The 12016-nt window shown below is 40.7% G+C and overlaps 1 protein-coding gene across 6 annotated transcripts in view; it reads right to left on the minus strand.

Moving 5' to 3' along the window:
* Window positions 1-12016, minus strand: part of enox2 (ecto-NOX disulfide-thiol exchanger 2) — a 177856-nt gene that overhangs the window by 116478 nt on the left and 49362 nt on the right. For 2 of the 6 annotated variants that reach the window (XM_080035284.1, XM_080035282.1), the window contains exon 1: window positions 6631-6770. The exons of the other annotated variants lie outside the window; for them this stretch is intronic. In XM_080035284.1, the coding sequence (XP_079891410.1) occupies window positions 6631-6652 (22 nt within the window). In that variant the 5' untranslated portion in view covers window positions 6653-6770. Of the gene's footprint in view, window positions 1-6630; window positions 6771-12016 lie in introns of those variants that run through there. 6 annotated transcript variants of the gene reach the window in all.

Genomic DNA, 12016 nt, shown 5'->3' on the forward strand with positions numbered 1-12016 from the left:
ACAACGGTTTTGGTTTCTTGTGAACACAGCGTATAATCTAGCTGATCATAAGGTCCGTTGCTCAATCCAAACCACCGCGCTTCATTTTGCAGAGTGTATGAGTCTATTTCTGCCCAGGAGAAGTTGTACAATAGGAAAGCTAGGCTAGGCTAAATAAGGGATAAAGTATAGCGAACGGGCCACAGAGCTACTGTTTTGCTAACACAACTCAAGACTCGCACACTCTACAAATAATAATTCTAATCGGCCAATATGTTTAACAAGAGCTCCATCTAGCTAACAAAGCATTATCCCCCAACATAAATCACACAATTCACGGAGAAAATTACTGCGGAACATTTACATTGCGGGCTGCAGCCTGAAGTTACTGTCTAACTGTCAATATGCAGCCAAACATACTCACGTCGTCTTGACTGGATTCCTGTCGGACATTAACCATGACTCCTGTGTTCCCTGCTCTCCTGATACATGCAAAGTCATGTTGAAAAAGTATTCCATTGTTTTCTGAACGAGTAGTAGCCCTGTTTGTAGACGTCTATCCATCAAAACTATGACGTAGATCCTTAGCAACGGTCATTATACCCTTGACAGTGGTCTGTCAATACGGCCCTCTTAATGCAAGCTCCAGCACTTCTGCTCTCAATTCACCAGCCAGTGTTGTTGTTGTAAAGCAGCTGACTGGCGCGGCGCTAAATGTTTACGTCACACCTGACGCTGTTTACAAGCACCTCTTTCATTCCAGAACGCTGTGTAAAAGGAGCTACTGATGCGCCAGCAGGCCGGCGTTGCTTGGTTCTGTGTAAATAACACAGAAGCAAGCAAAGCCGACATTTTGGAGTGATGTTGTTCCGTCAATATGCCGCAATCTCTGTGTAAAAGGGGCTATTGTTAGAAGACAACATGAACGGTGTCTCCACGGCACCATCACTGTGATCAGCGGAGAGTGTCGTGCAGGGCTAAAATATAGGCTAACACTCGCCAATTTAGTCCAAGCGATTACTGCATTAAGTTATTGAGACCACCCACCCGCCACTTTGGCTGGGGAAAGATTTGTGCTCTGCCTGTTTTTCTAGCAAAATAAACATGTGTCACTTCTATATGCCAGGTACACGGCTCTCTCTACATTAAAAAACAATATCAGCGCGCAGCGGTTAAGTTAGGCTACTGTTCATCAAAAGGAGCATTAAGGCTACGGCTTCACAGTAAAAGCATTTCACTGGCTAAACATTAATAGCATTTCACTGGACACACGAGAGTTGACTTTTATTTTGAAGTACGCCTAACAAGAAGGTAGCCGCTCACGAAGCCTCTTCACTATCAGCATGTCTTCTGTTTTCACGAGTTCAATGCGGTGAAATAAGAGGACAGAAAGCTTGTCATTTACATTACTTGTAACCCCAAGCTTACACCAACCGCTTTATGAACGTTAGTGGCATTAATTTTCGGTTACTGTAAAGTTTTATGCATCAAATTGTACCGGAAGAGCTATCTACTAGGCTAAGTGTCACCGCTGACTATTGGCTTGCATGCTTACAACAGCGATGTCGTCCCGTTTCCACTGAAAACATGTGTACGAGTGAAGATGTCAGATAAATTGTGTCTGATCGGGGTTTTTTTTTTTTTTAAAACAAAAACGGGAAAACTGTCACGTTTTCACCGTGTAAAGTGCCCCTAAGTGGCTCTCCACCCAAATAAACCAGCTTTGTTAAAGCTCCATAGTGTTACTTCAGAAATCTGTCAAAAAACTGGAATTTGTGGACCCAGAATTAGCATGTTTGCTTTCAACTCTGAAGAAGAACTTTGAATAGAGAATATAAACTTGGGTTTACTGATTGACACAGGGCCTCAAATGGTAGGAAAAATGCCATGTTTATGTCTGAATGGCACTTGACTTTACTGGTATAAAAGGGGCTGAACTGATTCAGCACAAGTGAATGTCTGTTTGGGATAAACTGGTGTTTACGAGTATTAAGCAGGTAAGAGATTCTTTTGTTTTTCAGTGAAAAGATGTAATGGAAAATAGTGTCAAATGTAGAATACATGTCTCTTATGTTTGCTTTACCCTACTTCAACACACATGGGAGATGGTACAGAACGTTGAGACAAATCTAGAATACTGAAGGTTTTTATTATACATTTTGAGAAGAGATCTGAACATGTAGAAATGTTGTAAAGCAACTCCCTGGCAAAAAGCATAATCCAGCTTCCTCAAACTGGTTCTCTTTTCTCCTCTGCTCAAAGGCACTGTCAGTAGGGTTCAACACAGCAGCACAGCAGCCACAATCCCGTCTCACATGCTACTCATATACAGCAAATGCAAGTATGGCTTATGGCTCATGGCTCACTTGATCCTTCTTTTAGCTGTGGCATAGTCCTTAGCTACAGTTTTAAAAAGGTCCTTGCGTGATTCCTTATCATAAAAGTGATTAGAGATGAAGAGCTCTGACATTGGTTGCTTTCATGCTGACAAGTTCTCTTGGGGTCTCAATACCAAATGGAAGGTTGAACTGCTGCCATCACTCCAGATCCTCACAGGGATCTTCAAAACAAGCTACACTTGTCAGGTGTTGTGCCGTTGTGCATTTAACACCCTGCCATGAAAAAGCAGTTTCATTCATGCTGAAAAGAAAGGTCCATGCCAGTGTTGTGGCCGATTATATAGGCCCTAGCATACTAGAGCAGCTTTTCTCAATCCTCACATGTCCACTTGTCCTGCACATTTTAGACCGCTCTCTGCTCCAACAGCCGATTCAAACAATAAGCTTGTTATCAAGTAGCTTCAGGAGTTTATAACGAGTTGATGATTTGAATCAGCTGTGATGGGGCAGGATGGCAGATCACTTTTATGATGTATCTTATTTAGTTTCCTATTGACTGGTTATTGTTACATTCATATTGAAAATAAATTATTTAAATTTGACAATAAGGCCTATCTGTGGTACTGCAAATAACAAAACACATGACACCATGTACTATCTTTTTAAATAAGAATTAAAATGTTGGGGGCACCCTTAGCTCAGTTCGTAGGGCGTCCCCCCCATGGGCCTCGGCCGGCAGCGGACCCGGGTTTGATCCAGCCCGCGGTCGTCCTCTTAAAATCGAGAATCGATTAAAAAATAAATCGAGACTCGAATCGAGACCTTAAATCCAATCGAAGATTTGGCGAATCATAACTACCCTACACTTTACCATCACTGAAATGATGCTGTTGTTTTTCAAAACTGAACAATTAGACCACCAAGTCAAATCATGTTTCTAGAGGGCACATTCAAGAAAGCATTAGACAGTGCAGTCCACTAATATGGTTCACTTTGGACTTTTTCTTTTGATGGAAAATAATATAAGAACAGTCAAGGCCAACTGTGGTGACGGATATGTAACTGCAATATCTGGGGATATCCTTTTGTGGGAAAGCATTCCGTTTCAGCAGAAAAATGCATGGTCTGAAGATCTTAATGATGGCCAACTAGTCACCAATGTCAGGTCATAAACTGAAGAAACAAAGTTCTGGACTGAACTGGACAAACAATTAAATATTAATAGTTACCACCCAACCCTTCTTCCAACTGTGGTATAGCCTACTTATAGAATCACTTGTTGTCAATACATATTCTGTCCTGTATATTAGTCATACTTAGCTGTTGCTATGATCTACTGAAAATGTTTAAATTCTACCAAACATGGGACGATATGGAGTCCTTCAGGTTCTCATTTATTGTTTGATAGTGTAATTGTGAAAGTATGAGCAGGACTACCCTGACTTGGCTTAAAGCTGTAGTCAGCTATTCTAATCCAAAACACTTTCAATCAAAATCAGTAAATATTCCCTCATCGTCTGCTACCTGGCCTTATTGTGTGTGTGCATAACCCATTTATACCAGATGCTGCGCGACGCGAAATTGTATCTCCTGCCGACTCTCCTTTTGTCGTCATTTTCAGGACATGTACAGCATAGAATGCACTGTCATTAGTTGAAATACACATAAGGTGGGTCTTGTGGATTTTTTAAAACCACGTGACCACCCAAATGTTGTGTGGTTTGCCGAAAATCACATCAATCAATCAAAAAAAAAAGGAAGCCGGCTGTGTGTTCACGTGATCAGCGATAAGAGTATTAGAGAACAGTTAGTGGCGTTTGGAGTGCAGAATCTAGGTCTACTGTAGGCTACTGACGAAAATCACACAACATTACTTCTGTTTAGCAAACAATATCTATTCATTTAGGCTATGTTTGGCTGCTCCACCTCAAGTCATCCCAGCCAGGTGATAGTTTAGTTTGTTTTGTTTTCATCTCCGTGTTATACAGCTGTTTGGGCCAGCTGATCGGCTCCCGACAGCGGGAGTGAGACTAAAGCCAGTGATAACCGAACTAAATTATAAAATAAAGCTATCTCTTCCTCCCTCTATCCGTCTATCTTTCTCTCTCCACTGCACACTCTCTCTGTCACTACTATCCATGCTTAAAGGAAGCAGGATTATAACCTCATTTAGCACATTATTTTTAAATATTTTATATACTTTGTTCAAAAAATTATTTTTGTCAAAAGCATGGACGAAACAGAAGCAAACCACTTTTCTTTTCAAATTAAGTGCTTGAGATGTTCCAATGTTCAGTAACAATGGATTCCCTGACAGTGACTGCCACTTCTGGGGGTCTATCTCAAATACATTTCCACCAAGACAGCCTTTCATCGAGGTAGCTGGTTTTACTAAATCTGACATTTCATGGCTGGTGGATGAAAGTCATCAATGACTTGACATTATTGTTTCCTTTTTTCTTATGCCTGTATCACTTTAGTTTTTCCTTTTCTTTAAAACTGCTATGAGAGTCACACTTAGAAACCACAAATAGTCCTGACTCCTGCACCAACCAATAAAATTTGAGTTTTCAGAGCTGCAAAACCTCCTATACATAGTAGTCCGCTCTATGTATTCGGTCGAGTTTGATCTGCAGCACAACCATCCTATGCCAAAGGACCTGAAATATTGAAGCTCCTTCTCAAGCACTCAATGTACAACCTTTAAATCTCTCCTCTCTGACAGATCTAAGCAAAGTACCCCCGCCCTTTCACCATTAAAGGCAATCTAAATGCTCTTCCAATTGATCAGAGAGGACTTGAGCAGTGTGGAGGTAAATGGCTGTCACAAGGCCTGATTGACCTTTTCTTTCTCAGTTGTCATAGGGAGGCACTCGACCCCCATTCACTCAAGTTGATTCCAAGCATGTTTGTGCCTCTGGAAGAGACAGGAAGTATAGGAGAAGGGAACTGATCTGTTCTGTCTGGTCAAGATAAACAACAGTGTAATAAAGAAACAAAAACCTTTCAAGCAGAGAAGGACAAGAAACAGATTTCAATCCACTAGACAAAATCAATAGCCTATTTTTTTCCCCAAATCTTGATGTAATGTTGTCCTAAACCATGTTTCAGTCAACATGGACTACGATTCTGAATGATCAATTATGCACTGAAAATATCATTATTAAAGCGATGAACATATTTTGGCCTAAAAATCTCAATCACACAATAATTTCAATTTACTTGGCCAAATCAACTGCAAAGACAGCTTCTAAATGTAAAAAACTACATAAAAAAGGAAGACAATGTGTTGGTACATTTTGACAGAGGAGGATAGGAAAACAGTGGTTTAAACTAGGTTACTCACTGCAAATTAATGCCATTAGACTATTCTTTTACAAGTCATTGCTTTCAGGAGCAAAAGGAAAGTAGCATGGGAAATGAACACACAGACAACCAAAAAATTTACCATGGCCACAAACTGAGAAAGCAGGTGATTACATTGCCGGTAGAACGCAGAATAAGCAGGTTGATGTCTGAGTTCATATATCAACCTCGCTTAATTATGACCCAGTGAGCAATGATAAATCTCACGCTTAATGTTTGGTGGCGTTTCAGAAATAAACTACACAGAATTCTTAATAGTTCGACGTCTCAGTAAATTAACTCATACACAACTTAATCTATCTCAAAACAACTCGCAAGCCCCTGCGTGATAGGCTTGTGGACTGCCATCTCACCGAGCTCGATTATGCTGCCCAACTGTGATAAAAACCGGACTGATTAACGTGAGGAGAAAAAGCCCACTTCGTTTCAAATGCAGTGATCCGGCGTCAGTGTGGTTTACATCTATTCTGAAACTTCATCCATTAAAAAGCTTCGGAAGGCGTGTGTCAGTCGAGACAATAGCCACTACACGAGTATATTGCAATGAAAAGCAAGTGTTGGAAGAAATTCCTGTTGATCATTAAGTATAATAAAGCGCACGCACCGTTGCACATCAAATACTGAGCCATTTGACAAAAATAACAACCCTACCACGCAGGGAAGGAGGCAGCACAGCTCTTCTTATGCGGTTTTATCAGCTGGTGTACGCCCAACAATTACGCACTGAACACAGCGAAAATATATAGATTGCTCTAATAACTTAGATAACAACGTAGAGATGAGCGGTACAATGCCACATAACTCGTGCCGTAACTGACGTCCAGTGACACATCGTAGCCCTGCAGCAACACAAGTCGGTGGGTTGTGTGGACAAACAATTAAATACAATCCCCGCTGTCAACATAACCGAGAGAAGGAATAGCGGGATAAAACTTGAAATATGTACCTGTGTACTGCAAGAGAAACATTGTCCACAGAAGGCGAGGTGGGGCTCTGTGTCGGTCCTCTGCTGTAGGACGAAGTGTACGAAGTAATATCCTTGAATGGAGACGGGGCTTGTCCCTCAGTCAGTCCGCTCCGCACGGCAGACTGGACTGCAACGAGAGCAGTCAGTCGAAGCGGGACCTTTTAGCTACGGCAGGCGAGCCCGCCCTCACGACGTGCCCGGTTCGCAACAGAGGAGGAATAGCCCACTAGCTCGCTTCAGATGCACGCATCGCGCAGGCGAAAAACTCCTACTCTCGTTCGTCGTCAGTCCGCTGTGAAGAGGAGCTGAAACACCGGCGAACTGTCAGAGAGGGGATGGCTTCTTTTTTTCTACTTCTTTTAATAAGGAGCTACAGCCGAGCTTCCCCTTCGGCAAGTCACCCCATGCGAACAAGAGAAGTCACTCAGCACGGCCACCCACTCCTGAGCTGAATGCCAAACGAACTAGAATTTATATACTATGCTTCCCCCCACCGAGTTAGCAATTATGATTTATTTGAGTCATCTCCTTAGGTCCAGTCAAGCGATAAATGCCCCTCTCAAAAGAATGGTAATTTGTCCAAAACTTCTGACAGCTGTGCTGCTATAGGAAGGTGTCATTCTGTAGCTTGCCAGTTGGAGGAGGAGAAGCATAGAGATGATCAGTTCAACCCCAATGCTTATCAAGCAGACTGTGATGAAATGCATTACTGTCACCCTGAGGCTAGAGTAAGAGACTGCTTGTATGGGTTGTTGTTAGTGATTAAGGTTTTTTATTTAAAAAATAAGAAGGATTTCAAGCTGTAGTCTCTTTAAGGTTGCTTTAAGAGCTGGTTTTGGACTCATGTGAACCAGGATCGTAAGAGTAATGACCATATATTTGGTTGCCCACTTGTAAACAGTTTTAAAAATGTGCTTCATATTTGTGTAATCTTCGGCTTAGGTTGACAAAAGTACATATGTTAAAAATAAAGTGTAAACAATGTATTTGTTTGATCAGTACACGGCCACAAGATTAGGCTAATTTCACAAGCGAAACAGTGGAGCAAACACTACTATGCCTCCATAATTAATTTAGACACAAGCTGTGTGTGTACAGACAGAGGCATGAAAAAAACGTGTATGAGAATGATATTTAATGTATCACTGCAGTGGTCAGCTGAGTCGTTTATTCCTGATCTCATAAACTCACGTCAGACTGGTTCAAACTGGTTTATGGAGGACACACTGACATCACCTGTTCAATGTGAATATTCAGTCCAACTTCTAATGGTAACAGCATGTCAAAAGGGGTTTACCATTGATGTAAGTTAATATGAGCAGCGTGCTCATTTTGGGTGCATTTCAATTGATACTTTAAGGATTTTCAGGGGAAAATTAAAACCTTTTCCTCTGTAATTGTTTCTTATATCAAGAGCACAAATAAATCAGCATACAGATTATTGGCAGTTTAGAGACACCTGGCCACAACTGATGCATTTTCACAATATCAAGCACATCTAGAATTCCTCATCCATTGAAAAAAGTGAATCTGCTGATGAGGACCATGTGATGCAGTTGAAGATTACAGAGCAGGTTTCAATCCAAATGTATTATTTTAACAACATTTCCAGATTCCTGATTAAAAGTACAGTTATACTTGCTAGTCCTTGACTTTCATCCACTATCAATAAATATATACAGTGACTCCTCTTACCAGCTTTGACTGATTTAGATAAATAAACCTGGTTTCCTCTTCGGAAAAATCAGTGTTATGCTCAATAATAGGGTTATTTCATGGAAATGGAAATACAGACTACATATTTACAGCCAGGCATTGTTGAAAGATGATACGGATATTTCTATGATGGTCGTACCGAAATCCATTTGTCATATATGAACTTAAAAGACAGTTCCAGCTGACAACTTCCCACAGGAACAATTTAACAACAATCTAAGCTGCCAGGCAGCTCCAAATAATGTTTATCTCTTCTGACAGATTTCTTATCATATGCAGACTTTTTGTTTGAGTTATAGTTCTTCAAAACTTTATTTTTTTTTCGATCGCCGAAAAAATGTATAGGGGAAGGTGGGGTGATTTGTGCAACTTTTTACTCAAAGTGATTTTAAAGTGAGGCCTTGACAGTTATGTCTCCAACTCAAATATGTACATATATTTCAGGATGTTGTGCATCCCTGGCAATAAAAACTTTGGATCTGGAATAAACTGTTTAAGAAATATAGCTTTCGGAAAAAAAGTGGGGTGATTTGTGCGTCATTGTGTCACAATGACAAAGTCACCATCATCATCTTTCTGGCCATCTGAACTCTCATCAGTGGTGTCGTTAAGTGGAATTGAGATGTCACTCTCTTCTGAGCTACTGTAGACAATCACTTTCTTTTGGTGACCAGCGTATACAGCCATGCCACTGGCACAACTCTCAGAAATGTACTTTGCACTAGTTGCTCCGTGCTTGTGGAACCAACTGCCACCTGACAAATGTGATTCCCCCTACATTTCTGCCTTTAAATCAAGGCTCAAAACACCAATGTACACCCTGGTGTTTCCTCCCCATTAACCTCTGCACTACTTACTTACCTCTGCACTACTATCTGTGTTTATGTGGATGTATGGGCTTTACGTCTTTTATTTTGGTTATTGTTATTTTACCTTCATTGTTTACCTACTGAATGCACTATGTACAGCACTTTGGACAGTGCAAACTGTCATAAATGTGCTTTTATAAATACATTTTACTTACTTACTTACTTATAACTCACCCAGGCCCTTGCGCACAAATCACCCCATCCCCAGAATTTTGGATAATAGGCATGATGCAGCAATTTAGGTTTGACATTGTGCTAACTATATAGACTCAAAGTGTAGCATACCAAAGCACTAAAACATGTGTCAAATGTTTTCAAACGTGTCTATAATTGTTCAGACACAATAATCAAAAAACCTTGATCATGGAAATTTTACTTTGAAAGGCAAAACACAGTTTTTTGAGCTTAAATGTGCTTATATCTTATTCCTTGTGTCTCCCTTCTTTACAGGATGAGTCAAATGGATGGCTCTTCTTAAATATGTGGTCACATTTCCAATTTCTTCCACGGTTTTCTAGAAACAAGGGGTTTTGCAACTTCCAAAATGCACAAATCACCCCACCTTCCCCTATATTAGTATTAGAGAGATACAATGAGGGTACTTGGAAAGACTTCAGAAAAATGACACAATATTTCTTGGAGCTGTCTCCCTACTAACATTTGGACTGAAACATATTGGATGGACAAGCCTTTATTCACTGCTTCTCATGCTCTGTGAAGTAGGTCAACAACCAAAAAGCACATACCACATACACACCTGTATTGGTCAATTTAAAAAGCGACAGTCACACATCAGCAGACACAAACAAAGCATTATCAGCCAGGAGTTAATTTAGTCCAGTCAGCATCCAAAGATATATAAAAAATAAATAAAAAAAGGCTGTACACATTTTACATGAGATTACAAAGGACAGATTATTTTCTAGGCAAAATTAAATTACCCCCGTCAGCAAGTAGTGACAAGTAACAGCCAGTGCATGCTCTTATTCAATTTTGGTGTCCCAAGGGAATAATGTTTTTCTGATGTCTTGATATTTTTGTTAACAATGATGTTCTTTCTATGGCCTGCTTAGTGTAGCAAAACGTTCAAATCAAACACTAATTTGACTCTGTGCCTCAGAGGGTGAAAGCAGCCTTTGTTTGCTTTTATGGTTCGTTATGAGAACATGTGTGTTTAGTGACATTACAACCTTCAACTGTCTGACTTGAATGTGAGGTGAAATGAATCATTCAGGCCGAGAGATTTAACCATTTCTTGAGAAGTAAAAGCATGTTAGAATACCTCACTGAAGCCTTATCTCCAAGAAATCCTGATATGAAATCGTCCAGCTCATCTAAATTTGATATATTAAAGCAATAAGTTACCAAGCCCCAACCACAGTTCTACCAGTATCCAATGCGGAAGTGACAACATTCAGTTCACCGAGCGGCTACTAAGAGGTGGTACCAAAACTGACTCCCTGACATTCTAGTCTATGTTTAGGTCATATCTTCATGACAACACTGAGGGGGGTGATTTTTATTTTTTTTTACAAATAATTAGGGGCGCGGCCTCTTGAGTGACAGCTAGCCGCCCACTGGTCCTCACTTCGCCTAGGGGGTATACGTCAGCAAGATGGGCGTATTTCCCTCCCCCTGACGTCACATCAATGCCCTTTTTCGGTAAGAGGAAATGAGGCGGAGTAGAAATCTGACAAGATTGTGACGCGCATAGGCCAGGACGATTGGATGCAGTTGAATTAACTGAGGTCAGCCCAGATGCTACATCCATTTTATATACTATGTATGTAATTTACAGAATAGCTTACTGCTCCATACATTTGTTTAGTTAACAAGGAAATCTCTCATGAAATGAATTGTGCAAATTCAATTACTGCATATGATATGGGGGCTGGACTCAATTGTCAGCTATCATAGTAACATTTTAACATGGGCTCTGATATACATAGCCCTTCTTCTAGACTAGCACTCCTTTCCTTCAATATTTCCATGTTCCCTAAACAATATCTCTCTTCTGTGAGATGTTGGCACTGTATGTATGCCTCTAAAGTAATTTGCCAAATTACACACGGAGAGCGCACCAAGAGAGCTTGGTGGGAGTGCACCAAGCAGTATCAATATACCCTTTCTGATCATAAAATAGTGTTTGAAAGCTGCTCAACCATGCCTTTAGAGAGGGAGAGAAGATTATATTTAAAAAAGATTCTGCTTAGCAAAAAAGCCTATCAGTGCCTGCAGTGGTTTTGGTGCCTTCCATTTTGAGATCAATGAATGGTGTGTTTGTAGCCAAGGCACAAGTGAAAAATGTCATTAACTCCATTGCCCTCTTCAGAGGAAGACAGCCAGCACAGACATTTATTCTAAGGGTGGGGTACAATCACGTCCTTTTGGATCTTGCTAGTTATCTTTGACCTCTATCTTCCTTAATCCTTCCCTTTCTAATTACCTAGCCCTTAGTCTCCTCCTCCCTCCTTACCTCACATCCCTGCCCTCTAACTGATGGTTAGATGATCATTTGGACGGGAAAGGTTGAGGTGACTCCCTAGCTTAAGTCACACCTCATTAAGTGAGCCTAACAGTGTCCCGGTCGGCTTACTGTTGTATACCTACTTAGATGAATTTAATGAGTTGTGGAGAAGAGACAAGGCCCCATAAAAAGTAACTGGCTCCAATGTGTTACGAGATGCAGAACAGTGTTTTCCATTGTTTTAATGATGATGTGAGAGGAGGGAGTTATCGTCAGAGCCTTCGTGACAGCAGAATCTGCTCTGGAAACCGGA

Source organism: Ammodytes marinus (assembly GCF_949987685.1).
Source record: "Ammodytes marinus genome assembly, chromosome: 10".
In the NCBI taxonomy this organism is placed as follows: Eukaryota; Metazoa; Chordata; class Actinopteri; order Uranoscopiformes; family Ammodytidae; genus Ammodytes; species Ammodytes marinus.